The sequence below is a fragment of the Coregonus lavaretus genome, assembly GCF_964263955.1.
Source record: "Coregonus lavaretus genome assembly, chromosome: 12".
NCBI classification, from domain to species: domain Eukaryota; kingdom Metazoa; phylum Chordata; class Actinopteri; order Salmoniformes; family Salmonidae; genus Coregonus; species Coregonus lavaretus.
Window position 1 is genome coordinate 808,044 of NC_139999.1, and position 23,318 is coordinate 831,361.

Below are 23,318 nucleotides of genomic sequence, written 5' to 3' on the forward strand. Positions count from 1 at the left end.
GGTGTCTAGTCCAGACCGTATCTGGCATATTGGTGTCTAGTCCAGACCGTATCTGGCATATTGGTGTCTAGTCCAGACCGTATCTGGCATATTGGTGTCTAGTACAGACCGTATCTGGCATATTGGTGTCTAGTCCAGACCGCATCTGGCATATTGGTGTCTAGTACAGACCGTATCTGGCATATTGGTGTCTAGTCCAGACCGCATCTGGCATATTGGTGTCTAGTACAGACCGCATCTGGCATATTGGTGTCTAGTACAGACCGCATCTGGCATATTGGTGTCTAGTACAGACCGCATCTGGCATATTGGTGTCTAGTACAGACCGTATCTGGCATATTGGTGTCTAGTACAGACCGTATCTGGCATATTGGTGTCTAGTACAGACCGTATCTGGCATATTGGTGTCTAGTCCAGACCGTATCTGGCATATTGGTGTCTAGTCCAGACCGTATCTGGCATATTGGTGTCTAGTACAGACCGTATCTGGCATATTGGTGTCTAGTCCAGACCGTATCTGGCATATTGGTGTCTAGTCCAGACCGTATCTGGCATATTGGTGTCTAGTCCAGACCGTATCTGGCATATTGGTGTCTAGTCCAGACCCTTATCTGGCATATTGGTGTCTAGTCCAGACCGTATCTGGCATATTGGTGTCTAGTACAGACCGTATCTGGCATATTGGTGTCTAGTACAGACCGTATCTGGCATATTGGTGTCTAGTACAGACCGTATCTGGCATATTGGTGTCTAGTACAGACCGTATCTGGCATATTGGTGTCTAGTCCAGACCGCATCTGGCATATTGGTGTCTAGTACAGACCGCATCTGGCATATTGGTGTCTAGTACAGACCGTATCTGGCATATTGGTGTCTAGTACAGACCGTATCTGGCATATTGGTGTCTAGTCCAGACCGTATCTGGCATATTGGTGTCTAGTCCAGACCGTATCTGGCATATTGGTGTCTAGTACAGACCGTATCTGGCATATTGGTGTCTAGTCCAGACCGTATCTGGCATATTGGTGTCTAGTACAGACCGTATCTGGCATATTGGTGTCTAGTACAGACCGCATCTGGCATATTGGTGTCTAGTACAGACCGTATCTGGCATATTGGTGTCTAGTACAGACCGTATCTGGCATATTGGTCTAGTACAGACCGTATCTGGCATATTGGTGTCTAGTCCAGACCGTATCTGGCATATTGGTGTCTAGTCCAGACCGTATCTGGCATATTGGTGTCTAGTCCAGACCGCATCTGACATATTGGTGTCTAGTCCAGACCGTATCTGGCATATTGGTGTCTAGTACAGACCGTATCTGGCATATTGGTGTCTAGTACAGACCGTATCTGGCATATTGGTGTCTAGTCCAGACCGCATCTGGCATATTGGTGTCTAGTACAGACCGTATCTGGCATATTGGTGTCTAGTACAGACCGTATCTGGCATATTGGTGTCTAGTACAGACCGTATCTGGCATATTGGTGTCTAGTACAGACCGTATCTGGCATATTGGTGTCTAGTACAGACCGTATCTGGCATATTGGTGTCTAGTACAGACCGTATCTGGCATATTGGTGTCTAGTACAGACCGTATCTGGCATATTGGTGTCTAGTACAGACCGTATCTGGCATATTGGTGTCTAGTCCAGACCGTATCTGGCATATTGGTGTCTAGTCCAGACCGTATCTGGCATATTGGTGTCTAGTCCAGACCGTATCTGGCATATTGGTGTCTAGTCCAGACCGTATCTGGCATATTGGTGTCTAGTACAGACCGTATCTGGCATATTGGTGTCTAGTACAGACCGTATCTGGCATATTGGTGTCTAGTACAGACCGTATCTGGCATATTGGTGTCTAGTACAGACCGTATCTGGCATATTGGTGTCTAGTACAGACCGCATCTGGCATATTGGTGTCTAGTACAGACCGTATCTGGCATATTGGTGTCTAGTCCAGACCGTATCTGGCATATTGGTGTCTAGTCCAGACCGCATCTGGCATATTGGTGTCTAGTCCAGACCGTATCTGGCATATTGGTGTCTAGTCCAGACCGCATCTGGCATATTGGTGTCTAGTACAGACCGTATCTGGCATATTGGTGTCTAGTCCAGACCGTATCTGGCATATTGGTGTCTAGTACAGACCGTATCTGGCATATTGGTGTCTAGTCCAGACCGTATCTGGCATATTGGTGTCTAGTCCAGACCGTATCTGGCATATTGGTGTCTAGTCCAGACCGTATCTGGCATATTGGTGTCTAGTACAGACCGTATCTGGCATATTGGTGTCTAGTCCAGACCGTATCTGGCATATTGGTGTCTAGTCCAGACCGTATCTGGCATATTGGTGTCTAGTCCAGACCGTATCTGGCATATTGGTGTCTAGTCCAGACCCTTATCTGGCATATTGGTGTCTAGTCCAGACCGTATCTGGCATATTGGTGTCTAGTCCAGACCGTATCTGGCATATTGGTGTCTAGTACAGACCGTATCTGGCATATTGGTGTCTAGTACAGACCGTATCTGGCATATTGGTGTCTAGTACAGACCGTATCTGGCATATTGGTGTCTAGTCCAGACCGCATCTGGCATATTGGTGTCTAGTACAGACCGCATCTGGCATATTGGTGTCTAGTACAGACCGTATCTGGCATATTGGTGTCTAGTACAGACCGTATCTGGCATATTGGTGTCTAGTCCAGACCGTATCTGGCATATTGGTGTCTAGTACAGACCGTATCTGGCATATTGGTGTCTAGTCCAGACCGTATCTGGCATATTGGTGTCTAGTACAGACCGTATCTGGCATATTGGTGTCTAGTACAGACCGCATCTGGCATATTGGTGTCTAGTACAGACCGTATCTGGCATATTGGTGTCTAGTACAGACCGCATCTGGCATATTGGTCTAGTACAGACCGTATCTGGCATATTGGTGTCTAGTACAGACCGTATCTGGCATATTGGTGTCTAGTACAGACCGTATCTGTCATATTGGTGTCTAGTACAGACCGTATCTGGCATATTGGTGTCTAGTACAGACCGTATCTGGCATATTGGTGTCTAGTACAGACCGTATCTGGCATATTGGTGTCTAGTACAGACCGTATCTGGCATATTGGTGTCTAGTACAGACCGTATCTGGCATATTGGTGTCTAGTCCAGACCGTATCTGGCATATTGGTGTCTAGTCCAGACCGTATCTGGCATATTGGTGTCTAGTACAGACCGTATCTGGCATATTGGTGTCTAGTCCAGACCGTATCTGGCATATTGGTGTCTAGTACAGACCGTATCTGGCATATTGGTGTCTAGTACAGACCGTATCTGGCATATTGGTGTCTGACAATGTTTCATGTGAACACGAAGCCAATCCAGTTGTCAGACATTCGGCAAGCCACCAGCAGCAGCCCCCCTCATCTCCTTCACATTGAGAACATACCAGTCCCCAATCTACAGAGAGGGAAAAAAGGATTTGATCCCCTGCTGATTTTGTACGTTTGCCCACTGACAAAGACATGATCAGTCTATAATTTTAATGGTAGGTTTATTTGAACAGTGAGAGAGAATAACAACAAAAAAATCCAGAAAAACACATGTCAAAAATGTTATAAATTGATTTGCATTTTAATGAGGGAAATAAGTATTTGACCCCCTCTCAATCAGAAAGATTTATGGGTCCCAGGTGTCTTTTATACAGGTAACGATCTGAGATTAGGAGCACACTCTTAAAGGGAGTGCTCCTAATCTCAGTTTGTTACCTGTATAAAAGACACCTGTCCACAGAAGCAATCAATTAATCAGATTCCAAACTCTCCACCATGGCCAAGACCAAATAACTCTCCAAGGATGTCAGGGACAAGATTGTAGACCTACACAAGGCTGGAATGGGCTACAAGACCATCGCCAAGCAGCTTGGTGAGAAGTTGACAACAGTTGGTGCGATTATTCGCAAATGGAAGAAACACAAAATAACTGTCAATCTCCCTCGGCCTGGGGCTCCATGCAATATCTCACCATGTGGAGTTGCAATGATCAAGAGAACGGTGAGGAATCAGCCCAGAACTACACGGGAGGTTCTTGTCAATGATCTCAAGGCAGCTGGGACCATAGTCACCAAGAAAACAATTGGTAACACACTACGCTGTGAAGGACTGAAATCCTGCAGCGCCCGCAAGGTCCCCCTGCTCAAGAAAGCACATATACAGGCCCGTCTGAAGTTTGCCAATGAACATCTGAATGATTCAGAGGAGAACTGGGTGAAAGTGTTGTGGTCAGATGAGACCAAAATCGAGCTCTTTGGTATCAACTCAACGTGTTTGGAGGAGGAGGAATGCTGCCTATGACCCCAAGAACACCATCCCCACCGTCAAACATGGAGGTGGAAACATTATGCTTTGGGGGTGTATTTCTGCTAAGGGGACAGGACAACTTCACCGCATCAAAGGGACGATGGACGGGGCCATGTACCATCAAATCTTGGGTGAGAACCTCCTTCCCTCAGCCAGGGCATTGAAAATGGGTCGTGGATGGATATTCCAGCATGACAATGACCCAAAACACACGGCCAAGGCAACAAAGGAATGGCTCAAGAAGAAGCACATTAAGGTCCTGGAGTGGCCTAGCCAGTCTCCAGACCTTAATCCCATAGAAAATCTGTGGAGGGAGCTGAAGGTTCGAGTTGCCAAACGTCAGCCTCGAAACCTTAATGACTTGGAGAAGATCTGCAAAGAGGAGTGGGACAAAATCCCTCCTGAGATGTGTGCAAACCTGGTGGCCAACTACAAGAAACGTCTGACCTCTGTGATTGCCAACAAGGGTTTTGCCACCAAGTACTAAGTCATGTTTTGCAGAGGGGTCAAATACTTATTTCCCTCATTAAAATGCAAATCAATTTATAACATTTTTGACATGCGTTTTTCTGGATTTTGTTGTTGTTATTCTGTCTGTCACTGTTCAAATAAACCTACCATTAAAATTAGACTGATCATGTCTTTGTCAGTGGGCAAACGTACAAAATCAGCAGGGGCAAACGTACAAAATCAGCAGGGGATCAAATACTTTTTTCCCTCACTGTATCTCCATGTTTCTTAGATATCAGTGTTCAGATTTCGTGAGATCTGTGACATCCCTCCAGCTGCTGTCCTTTTGGTGCTGCTTGTCCCAATATGACCTCATCGAAGGGTTGTAAAGGTGTTCTCATGTCTGACCAGTTTGCACAGACGCTCCTCAAAACTGGACAAAGACATAATTGCGGGTAGCAAATCTCAAAATAAAAGCACAAAACACCTGCAAGTAGTAGAGGCGAAGTAGCAGAACGTCCATCTCTTCGGTGTGCATACAAGAAAGGATACCGGAAAATATGTGTAGACAGGGGCGGGACTTCCATAGAAAAACTCTGCCCGTCTTCGCAAGGAATGATACGTTGGGTCTCAATTTCCAGGTAGAAGAAAAACTGTAGAATGACAGAGCGTCTTAAAAGGAGCCACCCCTTTTGTGACAAAAAACGACATTGCAAGACTGCACTGCACTCGGCCCCGTTTGCGTATTCTGCGTAGACCCCTTTACGCAGCGTATTCTGCGTAGACCCCTTTACGCAGCGTATTCTGCGTAGACCCCTTTACGCAGCGTATTCTGCGTAGACCCCTTTACGCAGCGTATTCTGCGTAGACCCCTTTACGCAGCGTATTCTGCGTAGACCCCTTTACGCAGCGTATTCTGCGTAGACCCCTTTACGCAGCGTTTACCGTGAATGCAGTCTCTGAACGCAGAAACATTGCCTTTACATTTCAATCACACCATAACGCAGATCTTCAGCGCTACAGAATCCAGCCCTTAGATTAAATCTGTACCTCGGAAGATCCGCGCTATATTTAAATTAAAAGGCAATGTTCCTGTGTTTGCGGAGACTGCATTCACGGTAAATGCTGCTTGTAGGCTCAATCGGAAATTACATTTCAGTGGTGCTATAACATGGGTTCTTCTGCGCTGCGTATTTAACCTAGCTCTAGGAGGGATATCCACACTGGCTGCGTTTATACAGGAAGCTCAATTCTGATCTTTTTTTCACTAATTGGTCTTTTGACCAATCAGATGAGTTCTGAAACAACACGTGAAAAGATCTGATGTGATTGGCCAAAATACCAATTAGTGTGTGCAGTACAAGCTAGTGACAAAGAAACCATGTGGGACTAACGTATGTTAGAAGGATTTATTCATGCTATTCAATTGTTTTGTCTAATATACAAGATTGAAAAGTGGTAACATTAAGAGATGGTGACACCACAGTGTGAGGAGAGCTATTTTAATTCACAAATAAAAGTAGTATGTTTGTATGTTACCAAAATAAGACAACTGTGTGTAAATCACAACATCACACAGTGGAAACACATAAAATACACGACTAGTGATAGAGCTAAACTAAGGACTGGGTTATGGAGAGGAGTCAACTCCACTGGGTTAGAAGTTAGCAGAGCTAAACTAAGGACTGGGTTATGGAGAGGAGTCAACTCCACTGGGTTAGAAGTTAGCAGAGCTAAACTAAGGACTGGGTTATGGAGAGGAGTCAACTCCACTGGGTTAGAAGTTAGCAGAGCTAAACTAAGGACTGGGTTATGGAGAGGAGTCAACTCCACTGGGTTAGAATTTAGCAGAGCTAAACTAAGGACTGGGTTATGGAGAGGAGTCAACTCCACTGGGTTAGAAGTTAGCAGAGCTAAACTATGACTGGGTTGTGGAGAGGAGTCAACTCCACTGGGTTAGAAGTTAGCAGAGCTAAACTATGACTGGGTTGTGGAGAGGAGTCAACTCCACTGGGTTAGAAGTTAGCAGAGCTAAACTAAGGACTGGGTTGTGGAGAGGAGTCAACTCCACTGGGTTAGAAGTTAGCAGAGCTAAACTAAGGACTGGGTTATGGAGAGGAGTCAACTCCACTGGGTTAGAAGTTAGCAGAGCTAAACTAAGGACTGGGTTATGGAGAGGAGTCAACTCCACTGGGTTAGAAGTTAGCAGAGCTAAACTAAGGACTGGGTTATGGAGAGGAGTCAACTCCACTGGGTTAGAAGTTAGCAGAGCTAAACTAAGGACTGGGTTGTGGAGAGGAGTCAACTCCACTGGGTTAGAATTTAGCAGAGCTAAACTAAGGACTGGGTTATGGAGAGGAGTCAACTCCACTGGGTTAGAAGTTAGCAGAGCTAAACTATGACTGGGTTGTGGAGAGGAGTCAACTCCACTGGGTTAGAAGTTAGCAGAGCTAAACTAAGGACTGGGTTATGGAGAGGAGTCAACTCCACTGGGTTAGAAGTTAGCAGAGCTAAACTAAGGACTGGGTTATGGAGAGGAGTCAACTCCACTGGGTTAGAAGTTAGCAGAGCTAAACTATGACTGGGTTGTGGAGAGGAGTCAACTCCACTGGGTTAGAAGTTAGCTGTCATCTTGACGATGTCGTTGTTGCCCTCGACGATGTGGTTCTGTATGCGCTTATGGAAATGCTCCAGAGCCGCCAGTAGACGATCAAACAGGTCCTATAAAAAGATGATAGGACAAGTTCAGTATCAAGGTTGATATTGCACCAGTGGACTTTGACCTCAAATTGTGTAGCGTGTATGCAAAATGCGTACAGGTTGTCAGGTCTGAATATGTAAGGTGTGTAGATACACGAGATATAGAGTATAATATCTACACACCATACACTATAGACGTACTGTATATCTACACACCATACACTATAGACGTACTGTATATCTACACACCATACACTATAGACGTACTGTATATCTACACACCATACACCATAGACGTACTGTATATCTACACACCATACACTATAGACGTACTGTATATCTACACACCATACACTATAGACATACTGTATATCTACACACCATACACTATAGACGTACTGTATATCTACACACCATACACTATAGACGTACTGTATATCTACACACCATACACTATAGACGTACTGTATATCTACACACCATACACTATAGACGTACTGTATATCTACACACCATACACTATAGACGTACTGTATATCTACACACCATACACTATAGACGTACTGTATATCTCCACACCATACACTATAGACGTACTGTATATCTACACACCATACACTATAGACGTACTGTATATCTCCACACCATACACTATAGACATACTGTATATCTCCACACCATACACCATAGACGTACTGTATATCTCCACACCATACACTATAGACGTACTGTATATCTACACACCATACACTATAGACGTACTGTATATCTCCACACCATACACCATAGACATACTGTATATCTACACACCATACACTATAGACGTACTGTATATCTACACACTATAGACGTACTGTATATCTACACACCATACACTATAGACATACTGTATATCTCCACACCATACACTATAGACGTACTGTATATCTACACACCATACACTATAGACGTACTGTATATCTACACACCATACACTATAGACATACTGTATATCTACACACTATACACTATAGACGTACTGTATATCTACACACCATACACTATAGACGTACTGTATATCTCCACACCATACACTATAGACGTACTGTATATCTACACACCATACACTATAGACGTACTGTATATCTCCACACCATACACCATAGACATACTGTATATCTACACACCATACACTATAGACGTACTGTATATCTACACACCATAGACGTACTGTATATCTACACACCATACACTATAGACGTACTGTATATCTACACACCATACACTATAGACGTACTGTATATCTACACACCATACACTATAGACGTACTGTATATCTACACACTATAGACATACTGTATATCTCCACACCATACACTATAGACGTACTGTATATCTACACACCATACACTATAGACGTACTGTATATCTACACACCATACACTATAGACGTACTGTATATCTACACACCATACACCATAGACGTACTGTATATCTCCACACCATACACCATAGACATACTGTATATCTACACACCATACACTATAGACATACTGTATATCTACACACCATACACTATAGACGTACTGTATATCTCCACACCATACACTATAGACGTACTGTATAATATCTACACACTATAGACGTACTGTATATCTACACACCATACACTATAGACGTACTGTATATCTACACACCATACACTATAGACGTACTGTATATCTACACACCATACACTATAGACGTACTGTATATCTCCACACCATACACTATAGACGTACTGTATAATATCTACACACTATAGACGTACTGTATATCTACACACCATACACTATAGACGTACTGTATATCTACACACCATACACTATAGACGTACTGTATATCTACACACCATACACTATAGACGTACTGTATATCTACACACCATACACTATAGACGTACTGTATAATATCTACACACTATAGACGTACTGTATATCTACACACCATACACTATAGACGTACTGTATATCTACACACCATACACTATAGACATACTGTATATCTACACACCATACACCATAGACATACTGTATATCTCCACACCATACACTATAGACGTACTGTATATCTACACACCATACAGTATAGACGTACTGTATATCTACACACCATACACTATAGACATACTGTATATCTACACACCATACACTATAGACGTACTGTATATCTACACACCATACACTATAGACGTACTGTATATCTACACACCATACACTATAGACGTACTGTATATCTACACACCATACACTATAGACGTACTGTATATCTCCACACCATACACCATAGACATACTGTATATCTACACACCATACACTATAGACGTACTGTATATCTACACACCATACACTATAGACGTACTGTATATCTACACACCATACACCATAGACATACTGTATATCTACACACCATACACTATAGACGTACTGTATATCTACACACCATACACTATAGACGTACTGTATATCTACACACTATAGACATACTGTATATCTCCACACCATACACTATAGACGTACTGTATATCTACACACTATAGACGTACTGTATATCTACACACCATACACTATAGACATACTGTATATCTCCACACCATACACTATAGACGTACTGTATATCTACACACCATACACCATAGACATACTGTATATCTACACACCATACACTATAGACGTACTGTATATCTACACACCATACACTATAGACGTACTGTATATCTACACACCATACACTATAGACGTACTGTATATCTCCACACCATACACCATAGACATACTGTATATCTCCACACCATACACTATAGACGTACTGTATATCTACACACCATACACCATAGACATACTGTATATCTCCACACCATACACTATAGACGTACTGTATATCTACACACCATAGACGTACTGTATATCTACACACCATAGACGTACTGTATATCTACACACCATACACTATAGACGTACTGTATATCTACACACCATACACTATAGACGTACTGTATATCTACACACCATACACTATAGACGTACTGTATATCTACACACCATACACCATAGACGTACTGTATATCTACACACCATACACCATAGACGTACTGTATATCTACACACCATACACTATAGACGTACTGTATATCTACACACCATACACCATAGACGTACTGTATATCTACACACTATAGACATACTGTATATCTACACACCATACACTATAGACGTACTGTATATCTACACACCATACACTATAGACGTACTGTATATCTACACACCATACACTATAGACGTACTGTATATCTACACACCATACACTATAGACGTACTGTATATCTCCACACCATACACCATAGACGTACTGTATATCTACACACCATACACCATAGACGTACTGTATATCTACACACCATACACTATAGACGTACTGTATATCTACACACCATACACTATAGACGTACTGTATATCTACACACCATAGACGTACTGTATATCTACACACCATACACTATAGACGTACTGTATATCTACACACCATACACTATAGACGTACTGTATATCTACACACCATACACTATAGACGTACTGTATATCTACACACCATACACTATAGACGTACTGTATATCTACACACCATACACTATAGACGTACTGTATATCTACACACCATACACCATAGACGTACTGTATATCTCCACACCATACACCATAGACATACTGTATATCTACACACCATACACTATAGACATACTAGACATTTATGGTGTGTTACCTGTTACTATAGCTACTAGACATGGTGTGTTACCTGTTACTATAGCTACTAGACATGGTGTGTTACCGGTTACTATAGCTACTAGACATGGTGTGTTACCTGTTACTATAGCTACTAGACATGGTGTGTTACCTGTTACTATAGCTACTAGACATGGTGTGTTACCTGTTACTATAGCTACTAGACATGGCGTGTTACCTGTTACTATAGCTACTAGACATGGCGTGTTACCTGTTACTATAGCTACTAGACATGGCGTGTTACCTGTTACTATAGCTACTAGACATGGTGTGTTACCTGTTACTATAGCTACTAGACATGGTGTGTTACCGGTTACTATAGCTACTAGACATGGTGTGTTACCGGTTACTATAGCTACTAGACATGGTGTGTTACCTGTTACTATAGCTACTAGACATGGTGTGTTACCGGTTACTATAGCTACTAGACATGGTGTGTTACCTGTTACTATAACTACTAGACATGGTGTGTTACCTGTTACTATAGCTACTAGACATGGCGTGTTACCTGTTACTATAACTACTAGACATGGTGTGTTACCTGTTACTATAGCTACTAGACATGGTGTGTTACCTGTTACTATAACTACTAGACATGGTGTGTTACCGGTTACTATAGCTATTAGACATGGTGTGTTACCTGTTACTATAGCTACTAGACATGGTGTGTTACCGGTTACTATAGCTACTAGACATGGTGTGTTACCTGTTACTATAGCTACTAGACATGGCGTGTTACCTGTTACTATAGCTACTAGACATGGCGTGTTACCTGTTACTATAGCTACTAGACATGGCGTGTTACCTGTTACTATAACTACTAGACATGGTGTGTTACCGGTTACTATAGCTATTAGACATGGTGTGTTACCTGTTACTATAGCTACTAGACATGGTGTGTTACCTGTTACTATAGCTACTAGACATGGTGTGTTACCTGTTACTATAGCTACTAGACATGGCGTGTTACCTGTTACTATAGCTACTAGACATGGCGTGTTACCTGTTACTATAGCTACTAGACATGGTGTGTTACCTGTTACTATAGCTACTAGACATGGTGTGTTACCTGTTACTATAACTACTAGACATGGTGTGTTACCGGTTACTATAGCTATTAGACATGGTGTGTTACCTGTTACTATAGCTACTAGACATGGTGTGTTACCTGTTACTATAGCTACTAGACATGGTGTGTTACCTGTTACTATAGCTACTAGACATGGTGTGTTACCTGTTACTATAGCTACTAGACATGGCGTGTAACCTGTTACTATAGCTACTAGACATGGCGTGTTACCTGTTACTATAGCTACTAGACATGGCGTGTTACCTGTTACTATAGCTACTAGACATGGTGTGTTACCTGTTACTATAGCTACTAGACATGGTGTGTTACCTGTTACTATAGCTACTAGACATGGCGTGTTACCTGTTACTATAGCTACTAGACATGGCGTGTTACCGGTTACTATAGCTACTAGACATGGTGTGTTACCTGTTACTATAGCTACTAGACATGGTGTGTTACCTGTTACTATAGCTACTAGACATGGTGTGTTACCGGTTACTATAGCTACTAGACATGGTGTGTTACCTGTTACTATAGCTACTAGACATGGTGTGTTACCTGTTACTATAGCTACTAGACATGGTGTGTTACCTGTTACTATAGCTACTAGACATGGCGTGTTACCTGTTACTATAGCTACTAGACATGGCGTGTTACCTGTTACTATAGCTACTAGACATGGCGTGTTACCTGTTACTATAGCTACTAGACATGGTGTGTTACCTGTTACTATAGCTACTAGACATGGCGTGTTACCTGTTACTATAGCTACTAGACATGGTGTGTTACCTGTTACTATAGCTACTAGACATGGCGTGTTACCTGTTACTATAGCTACTAGACATGGCGTGTTACCTGTTACTATAGCTACTAGACATGGCGTGTTACCTGTTACTATAGCTACTAGACATGGTGTGTTACCTGTTACTATAGCTACTAGACATGGTGTGTTACCTGTTACTATAGCTACTAGACATGGTGTGTTACCTGTTACTATAGCTACTAGACATGGTGTGTTACCTGTTACTATAGCTACTAGACATGGTGTGTTACCTGTTACTATAGCTACTAGACATGGTGTGTTACCTGTTACTATAGCTACTAGACATGGTGTGTTACCGGTTACTATAGCTACTAGACATGGTGTGTTACCGGTTACTATAGCTATTAGACATGGTGTGTTACCTGTTACTATAGCTACTAGACATGGTGTGTTACCTGTTACTATAGCTACTAGACATGGTGTGTTACCTGTTACTATAGCTACTAGACATGGCGTGTTACCTGTTACTATAGCTACTAGACATGGCGTGTTACCTGTTACTATAGCTACTAGACATGGTGTGTTACCTGTTACTATAGCTACTAGACATGGTGTGTTACCTGTTACTATAGCTACTAGACATGGTGTGTTACCTGTTACTATAGCTACTAGACATGGTGTGTTACCTGTTACTATAGCTACTAGACATGGTGTGTTACCTGTTACTATAGCTACTAGACATGGTGTGTTACCTGTTACTATAGCTACTAGACATGGTGTGTTACCGGTTACTATAGCTACTAGACATGGTGTGTTACCGGTTACTATAGCTATTAGACATGGTGTGTTACCTGTTACTATAGCTACTAGACATGGTGTGTTACCTGTTACTATAGCTACTAGACATGGTGTGTTACCTGTTACTATAGCTACTAGACATGGTGTGTTACCTGTTACTATAGCTACTAGACATGGTGTGTTACCTGTTACTATAGCTACTAGACATGGTGTGTTACCTGTTACTATAGCTACTAGACATGGTGTGTTACCGGTTACTATAGCTACTAGACATGGTGTGTTACCGGTTACTATAGCTACTAGACATGGTGTGTTACCTGTTACTATAGCTACTAGACATGGTGTGTTACCTGTTACTATAGCTACTAGACATGGCGTGTTACCTGTTACTATAGCTACTAGACATGGCGTGTTACCTGTTACTATAGCTACTAGACATGGTGTGTTACCTGTTACTATAGCTACTAGACATGGCGTGTTACCTGTTACTATAGCTACTAGACATGGCGTGTTACCGGTTACTATAGCTACTAGACATGGTGTGTTACCTGTTACTATAGCTACTAGACATGGTGTGTTACCTGTTACTATAGCTACTAGACATGGTGTGTTACCGGTTACTATAGCTACTAGACATGGTGTGTTACCTGTTACTATAGCTACTAGACATGGTGTGTTACCTGTTACTATAGCTACTAGACATGGTGTGTTACCTGTTACTATAGCTACTAGACATGGCGTGTTACCTGTTACTATAGCTACTAGACATGGCGTGTTACCTGTTACTATAGCTACTAGACATGGCGTGTTACCTGTTACTATAGCTACTAGACATGGTGTGTTACCTGTTACTATAGCTACTAGACATGGCGTGTTACCTGTTACTATAGCTACTAGACATGGTGTGTTACCTGTTACTATAGCTACTAGACATGGCGTGTTACCTGTTACTATAGCTACTAGACATGGCGTGTTACCTGTTACTATAGCTACTAGACATGGCGTGTTACCTGTTACTATAGCTACTAGACATGGTGTGTTACCTGTTACTATAGCTACTAGACATGGTGTGTTACCTGTTACTATAGCTACTAGACATGGTGTGTTACCTGTTACTATAGCTACTAGACATGGTGTGTTACCTGTTACTATAGCTACTAGACATGGTGTGTTACCTGTTACTATAGCTACTAGACATGGTGTGTTACCTGTTACTATAGCTACTAGACATGGTGTGTTACCGGTTACTATAGCTACTAGACATGGTGTGTTACCGGTTACTATAGCTACTAGACATGGTGTGTTACCTGTTACTATAGCTACTAGACATGGTGTGTTACCTGTTACTATAGCTACTAGACATGGTGTGTTACCTGTTACTATAGCTACTAGACATGGTGTGTTACCTGTTACTATAGCTACTAGACATGGTGTGTTACCTGTTACTATAGCTACTAGACATGGTGTGTTACCTGTTACTATAGCTACTAGACATGGTGTGTTACCGGTTACTATAGCTACTAGACATGGTGTGTTACCGGTTACTATAGCTACTAGACATGGTGTGTTACCTGTTACTATAGCTACTAGACATGGTGTGTTACCTGTTACTATAGCTACTAGACATGGCGTGTTACCTGTTACTATAGCTACTAGACATGGCGTGTTACCTGTTACTATAGCTACTAGACATGGTGTGTTACCTGTTACTATAGCTACTAGACATGGTGTGTTACCTGTTACTATAGCTACTAGACATGGTGTGTTACCTGTTACTATAGCTACTAGACATGGTGTGTTACCTGTTACTATAGCTACTAGACATGGTGTGTTACCTGTTACTATAACTACTAGACATGGTGTGTTACCGGTTACTATAGCTATTAGACATGGTGTGTTACCTGTTACTATAGCTACTAGACATGGTGTGTTACCTGTTACTATAGCTACTAGACATGGTGTGTTACCTGTTACTATAGCTACTAGACATGGTGTGTTACCTGTTACTATAGCTACTAGACACGGTGTGTTACCTGTTACTATAGCTACTAGACATGGTGTGTTACCGGTTACTATAGCTACTAGACATGGTGTGTTACCGGTTACTATAGCTACTAGACATGGTGTGTTACCTGTTACTATAGCTACTAGACATGGTGTGTTACCTGTTACTATAGCTACTAGACATGGCGTGTTACCTGTTACTATAGCTACTAGACATGGTGTGTTACCTGTTACTATAGCTACTAGACATGGTGTGTTACCTGTTACTATAGCTACTAGACATGGTGTGTTACCTGTTACTATAGCTACTAGACATGGTGTGTTACCTGTTACTATAGCTACTAGACATGGCGTGTTACCTGTTACTATAGCTACTAGACATGGTGTGTTACCTGTTACTATAGCTACTAGACATGGTGTGTTACCGGTTACTATAGCTACTAGACATGGTGTGTTACCTGTTACTATAGCTACTAGACATGGTGTGTTACCTGTTACTATAGCTACTAGACATGGTGTGTTACCTGTTACTATAGCTACTAGACATGGTGTGTTACCTGTTACTATAGCTACTAGAAATGGTGTGTTACCTGTTACTATAGCTACTAGACATGGTGTGTTACCGGTTACTATAGCTACTAGACATGGTGTGTTACCGGTTACTATAGCTACTAGACATGGTGTGTTACCTGTGCTTTCTCAGTCTCCTGGCTGCAGGCGTCCCTCAGGGTGGTCACCTGACTGCGGTGGTGTTGAGTCTCTCTGTCTATCTCCTGGATCTGGTCCGCTATCTGCTCCCTCTTCTGGTGAACATGGTCACACTGACTATAAAGGCACACATATATTTACATTTACATTTACGTCATTTAGCAGACGCTCTTATCCAGAGCGACTTACAGGAGCAATTAGGGTTAAGTGCCTTGCTCAAGGGCACATCGGCAGATTTTTCACCTAGTCGGCTCGGGGATTAGAACCAGCGACCTTTCGATTACTGGCACAACGCTCTTAACCACTAAGCTACCTGGTCCTCTCCTCTCCTCTCAGCCTGTCTTCTCCCCCCCGCCCCCACCCGCTCTCCTCTCCCCCACCCCACCCTCTCTCCTCTCCCCCACCCCACCCTCTCTCCTCTCCCCCACCCCACCCTCTCTCCCCCACCCTCTCTCCTCTCCCCCACCCCACCCTCTCTCCTCTCCCCCACCCTCTCTCCTCTCCCCCACCCTACCCTCTCTCCTCTCCCCCACCCTACCCTCTCTCCTCTCCCCCACCCTACCCTCTCTCCTCTCCCCTACCCCCTCTCCTCCTACCCCCTCTCCTCTCCTCCTACCCCACCCCCTCCTACCCCCTCTCCTCTCCCCTACCCCCTCTCCTCTCCTCCTACCCCCTCTCCTCTCCCCCACCCTCTCTCCTCTCCCCCACCCCACCCTCTCTCCTCTCCCCCACCCTCTCTCCTCTCCCCCACCCTACCCTCTCTCCTCTCCCCCACCCTCTCCCCTACCCCCTCTCCTCTCCTCCTACCCCACCCCCTCTCCTCTCCTCTCCCCTACCCCCTCTCCTCCTACCCCCTCTCCTCTCCTCCTACCCTACCCCCTCTCCTCTCCCCTACCCCCTCTCCTCTCCTCCTACCCCACCCCCTCTCCTCTCCTCCTACCCCACCCCCTCTCCTCTCCTCCTACCCCCTCTCCTCTCCTCCTACCCCACCCCCTCTACTCTCCTCCTACCCCCTCTCCTCTCCTCCTTCCTCTCCCCCTCTCCTCTCCCCCTACCCCCTCTCCTCTCCCCACCCCCTCTCCCCTACCCCCTTTCCTCTCCTCCTACCCCTTTTCCCCTACCCCCTCTCCTCTCCCCTACCCCCTCTCCTCTCCCCTACCCCCTCTCCTCTCCTCCTACCCTCTCATCTCCTCCTACCCCACCCCCTCTCCTCTCCTCCTACCCCCTCTCCTCTCCTCCTACCCCCTCTCCTCTCCTCCTACCCCAGTACATCCTGAACGTGTTGATCCTTCATCTCCTTCTTCTTCTGTCGTCGTATCTGTTGTTTGGACTCCTTGTCCATCTTCATCCCTAAAGCTCTCTTCAGCTGACCCCCCATCACACCAAGGTTCTTCAGTTCCTTCTGCTGTGTCTCATACACACAGACCAGCTTCTGGACCTAGACACACACACACACACACACACACACCTTAGCCGGCAAAAGCATCACATTTGAGGTCCAAGTTTAATAACATTTAATGAATGCTTCATGTGGGCTCTTGTTAGTGTGATTGTTGGTGAACTTGTTGTAGGTAGGGATGTGTCAAATGGACATTTAAACTGCAATTTTATCTCTTTTCCGTTAAAACAATAAGAAAAATTCATAAAATGTACACTAGGCCTATCTATCAGTATAGGCAGGTCAGCCACCAGACAGACAGTCAGAACCGTACACTAGGCCTATCTATCAGTATAGGCAGGTCAGCCACCAGACAGACAGTCAGAACCGTACACTAGGCCTATCTATCAGTATAGGCAGGTCAGCCACCAGACAGACAGACAGAACCGTACACTAGGCCTATCTATCAGTATACACAGCAGGACAGGACACAGCAGGACAGGACACAGCAGGACAGGACACAGCACACAGCAGGACAGTACACAGCAGGACAGGACACAGTACACAGCAGGACAATATACAGCAGGACAGGACACAGCAGGACAGGACACAGTACACAGCAGGACAGTACACAGCAGGACAGTATACAGCAGGACAGGACACAGCAGGACAGGACACAGCAGGACAGGACACAGCAGGACAGTACACAGCAGGACAGTACACAGCAGGACAGTATACAGCAGGACAGGACACAGCAGGACAGGACACAGCAGGACAGGACACAGCAGGACAGGACACAGCAGGACAGTACACAGTAGGACAGTACACAGCAGGACAGTACACAGCAGGACAGTACACAGTAGGACAGTACACAGTAGGACAGTACACAGCAGGACAGTATACAGCAGGACAGGACACAGCACACAGCAGGACAATATACAGCAGGACAGCACACAGCAGGACAGGACACAGTAGGACAGGACACAACAGGACAGTACACAGCAGGACAGGACACAGCAGGACAGTATACAGCAGGACAGGACACAGTACACAGCAGGACAGTACACAGCAGGACAGTATACAGCAGGACAGTATACAGCAGGACAGTATACAGCAGGACAGGACACAGCAGGACAGGACACAGCAGGACAGGACACAGCAGGACAGGACACAGCAGGACAGTACACAGTAGGACAGGACACAGCAGGACAGTACACAGTAGGACAGTACACAGTAGGACAGGACACAGCAGGACAGGACACAGCAGGACAGTACACAGTAGGACAGTACACAGCAGGACAGGACACAGCAGGACAGTACACAGTAGGACAGGACACAGTAGGACAGTACACAGTAGGACAGTACACAGCAGGACAGTACACAGCAGGACAGTACACAGCAGGACAGTACACAGCAGGACAGGACACAACTGTCCTAAAGCCTCTTCTTGGTGCTGTTGGGTCTAACAACAACAACAACAGCACTAACCTCTTCCTGGTGCTGTTGGGTCTAACAACAGCAGCACAAACCTCTTCCTGGTGCTGTTGGGTCTAACAACAACAACAACAACAACAGCACTAACCTCTTCCTGGTGCTGTTGGGTCTAACAACAGCAATACTAACCTCTTCCTGGTGCTGTTGGGTCTAACAACAGCACTAACCTCTTCCTGGTGCTGTTGGGTCTAACAACAACAACAGCACTAACCTCTTCCTGGTGCTGTTGGGTCTAACAACAGCAATACTAACCTCTTCCTGGTGCTGTTGGGCCTAACAACAACAACAATACTAACCTCTTCCTGGTGCTGTTGGGTCTAACAACAACAGCACTAACCTCTTCCTGGTGCTGTTGGGTCTAACAACAACAACAGCACTAACCTCTTCCTGGTGCTGTTGGGTCTAACAACAACAACAGCACTAACCTCTTCCTGGTGCTGTTGGGTCTAACAACAACAACAGCACTACTAACCTCTTCCTGGTGCTGTTGGGTCTAACAACAACAACAGCACTACTAACCTCTTCCTGGTGCTGTTGGGTCTAACAACAACAACAGCACTAACCTCTTCCTGGTGCTGTTGGGTCTAACAACAACAACAGCACTACTAACCTCTTCCTGGTGCTGTTGGGTCTATCAACAACAACAGCACTAACCTCTTCCTGGTGCTGTTGGGTCTAACAACAACAACAGCACTAACCTCTTCCTGGTGCTGTTGGGTCTAACAACAACAACAATACTAACCTCTTCCTGGTGCTGTTGGGTCTAACAACAACAACAGCACTAACCTCTTCCTGGTGCTGTTGGGTCTAACAACAACAACAATACTAACCTCTTCCTGGTGCTGTTGGGTCTAACAACAACAACAGCACTACTAACCTCTTCCTGGTGCTGTTGGGTCTAACAACAACAACAGCACTAACCTCTTCCTGGTGCTGTTGGGTCTAACAACAACAACAATACTAACCTCTTCCTGGTGCTGTTGGGTCTAACAACAACAGCACTAACCTCTTCCTGGTGCTGTTGGGTCTAACAACAACAGCACTAACCTCTTCCTGGTGCTGTTGGGTCTAACAACAACAACAGCACTAACCTCTTCCTGGTGCTGTTGGGTCTAACAACAGCAATACTAACCTCTTCCTGGTGCTGTTGGGCCTAACAACAACAACAATACTAACCTCTTCCTGGTGCTGTTGGGTCTAACAACAACAGCACTAACCTCTTCCTGGTGCTGTTGGGTCTAACAACAACAACAGCACTAACCTCTTCCTGGTGCTGTTGGGTCTAACAACAACAACAGCACTAACCTCTTCCTGGTGCTGTTGGGTCTAACAACAACAACAGCACTACTAACCTCTTCCTGGTGCTGTTGGGTCTAACAACAACAACAGCACTACTAACCTCTTCCTGGTGCTGTTGGGTCTAACAACAACAACAGCACTAACCTCTTCCTGGTGCTGTTGGGTCTAACAACAACAACAGCACTACTAACCTCTTCCTGGTGCTGTTGGGTCTATCAACAACAACAGCACTAACCTCTTCCTGGTGCTGTTGGGTCTAACAACAACAACAGCACTAACCTCTTCCTGGTGCTGTTGGGTCTAACAACAACAACAATACTAACCTCTTCCTGGTGCTGTTGGGTCTAACAACAACAACAGCACTAACCTCTTCCTGGTGCTGTTGGGTCTAACAACAACAACAATACTAACCTCTTCCTGGTGCTGTTGGGTCTAACAACAACAACAGCACTACTAACCTCTTCCTGGTGCTGTTGGGTCTAACAACAACAACAGCACTAACCTCTTCCTGGTGCTGTTGGGTCTAACAACAACAACAATACTAACCTCTTCCTGGTGCTGTTGGGTCTAACAACAACAGCACTAACCTCTTCCTGGTGCTGTTGGGTCTAACAACAACAGCACTAACCTCTTCCTGGTGCTGTTGGGTCTAACAACAACAGCAATAACCTCTTCCTGGTGCTGTTGGGTCTAACAACAACAGCACTAACCTCTTCCTGGTGCTGTTGGGTCTAACAACAACAGCACTAACCTCTTCCTGGTGCTGTTGGGTCTAACAACAACAGCACTAACCTCTTCCTGGTGCTGTTGGGTCTAACAACAGCAGTACTAACCTCTTCCTGGTGCTGTTGGGTCTAACAACAACAACAGCACTAACCTCTTCCTGGTGTTGTTGGGTCTAACAACAACAACAACAATACTAACCTCTTCCTGTTGTTGTTGGGTCTAACAGCAGCAGTACTAACCTCTTCCTGGTGTTGTTGGGTCTTGTTCATGGAGCTCTGGAGGTCCTGCAGTAATTTAAACATCAGCTGGATCTCTGCCTCGCTGTGAGTCACACCCTGGACATTACCCTGCAGCCCCACCAGGCGCTCGTCTGCCGTCTCGATGGCCAGCTTGATGTTCTTCACGTTCTCCTTCATCTTCTCCATCTGAATCTTCATCTCTTCAGGAGACTCAACGATCTGAGACTTTAGCTTACCAATGTTCTCCTTTAGAGTGGCCACGTCGACCTTCAACTGGGTCTGACAAACACAGAGTCGTCTTGCATGATAACATGTACGCAGGATTATCACTTCAACATTTCAAAGCATTCTTCAGCTTGATCATAACTTACCAGTTTTTGGGACTTCTCTGCCATCTCAGTTTTCCACTCTGCAATATTCTCATTGATTGCATTCTGAAACAAAACATAAACGTTTCTTCTTGAACAAGTCCAGGTAGTCCCTCCCTGTTTCAGTCTTTTGTTCCATTTGGTACCTAATGAATATGACCTGGTGGAGTACTGTACAGTACCTACCACTTCCTGGTACTGGTGCATGGTGTTGGTCTGCAGGTCAGAGAGAGCAGAGTCCAATTCCCTCGCTTCAGCCTGCTGCTCTGGAGGGATGGTACTGGAGAGAGGAGGAGAGGAGTCAAAGGTCAGGACTCACTGTACTACAGATCTGTTCAGCTTCCAGGGCTACATCTCAAAAGTCTAATGCTGTACAGATCTGTTCAGCTTCCAGGGCTACATCTCATCCTCTCATTCTTACGTCAGCTTGTCCATTTTCTTCTGTGCGTCTTTAGTTCCTCGTGAGTAGGCCTGAAGCTTGTCCATGTCTTCTCTCTGAAACAACAAGAGAACAGACTACTGTTACCGTACCATACTAACCACTCTACCGTACCATACTAACCACACTACCGTACCATACTAACCACACTACCGTACCATACTAACCACACTACCGTACCATACTAACCACACTACCGTACCATACTAATCACACTACCGTACCATACTACCATACTAACCACACTACCGTACCATACTAACCACACTACCGTACCATACTAATCACACTACCGTACCATACTAACCACACTACCGTACCATACTAACCACACTACCGTACCATACTAATCACACTACCGTACCATACTACCATACTAACCACACTACCGTACCATACTAACCACACTACCGTACCATACTAACCACACTACCGTACCATACTAACCACACTACCGTACCATACTAACCACACTACCGTACCATGCTAACCACACTACCGTACCATACTAACCACACTACCGTACCATACTAACCATACTACCGTACCATACTAACCATACTACCGTACCATACTAACCACACTACCGTACCATACTAACCACACTACCGTACCATACTAACCACACTACCGTACCATACTAACCACACTACCGTACCATACTAACCACACTACCGTACCATACTAACCATACTACCGTACCATACTAATCACACTACCGT

The 23,318-nt window shown here is 44.4% G+C and overlaps 1 protein-coding gene across 1 annotated transcript in view; it reads right to left on the reverse strand.

Moving 5' to 3' along the window:
* Positions 1-6,205: 6,205 nt before the first annotated feature.
* nuf2 (UF2 component of NDC80 kinetochore complex) overlaps positions 6,206-23,318 on the reverse strand; it is a 42,452-nt gene continuing 25,339 nt past the window's right edge. The window contains exons 7-13 of the mRNA XM_084172781.1: positions 22,579-22,652; positions 22,344-22,437; positions 22,161-22,223; positions 21,790-22,068; positions 17,916-18,091; positions 16,635-16,770; positions 6,206-7,532 (exon numbers count right to left, since the gene is read on the reverse strand). Coding sequence (XP_084028907.1) covers positions 7,425-7,532; positions 16,635-16,770; positions 17,916-18,091; positions 21,790-22,068; positions 22,161-22,223; positions 22,344-22,437; positions 22,579-22,652 — 930 coding nt within the window. The 3' untranslated portion in view covers positions 6,206-7,424. The remainder of the gene's footprint in view (positions 7,533-16,634; positions 16,771-17,915; positions 18,092-21,789; positions 22,069-22,160; positions 22,224-22,343; positions 22,438-22,578; positions 22,653-23,318) is intronic.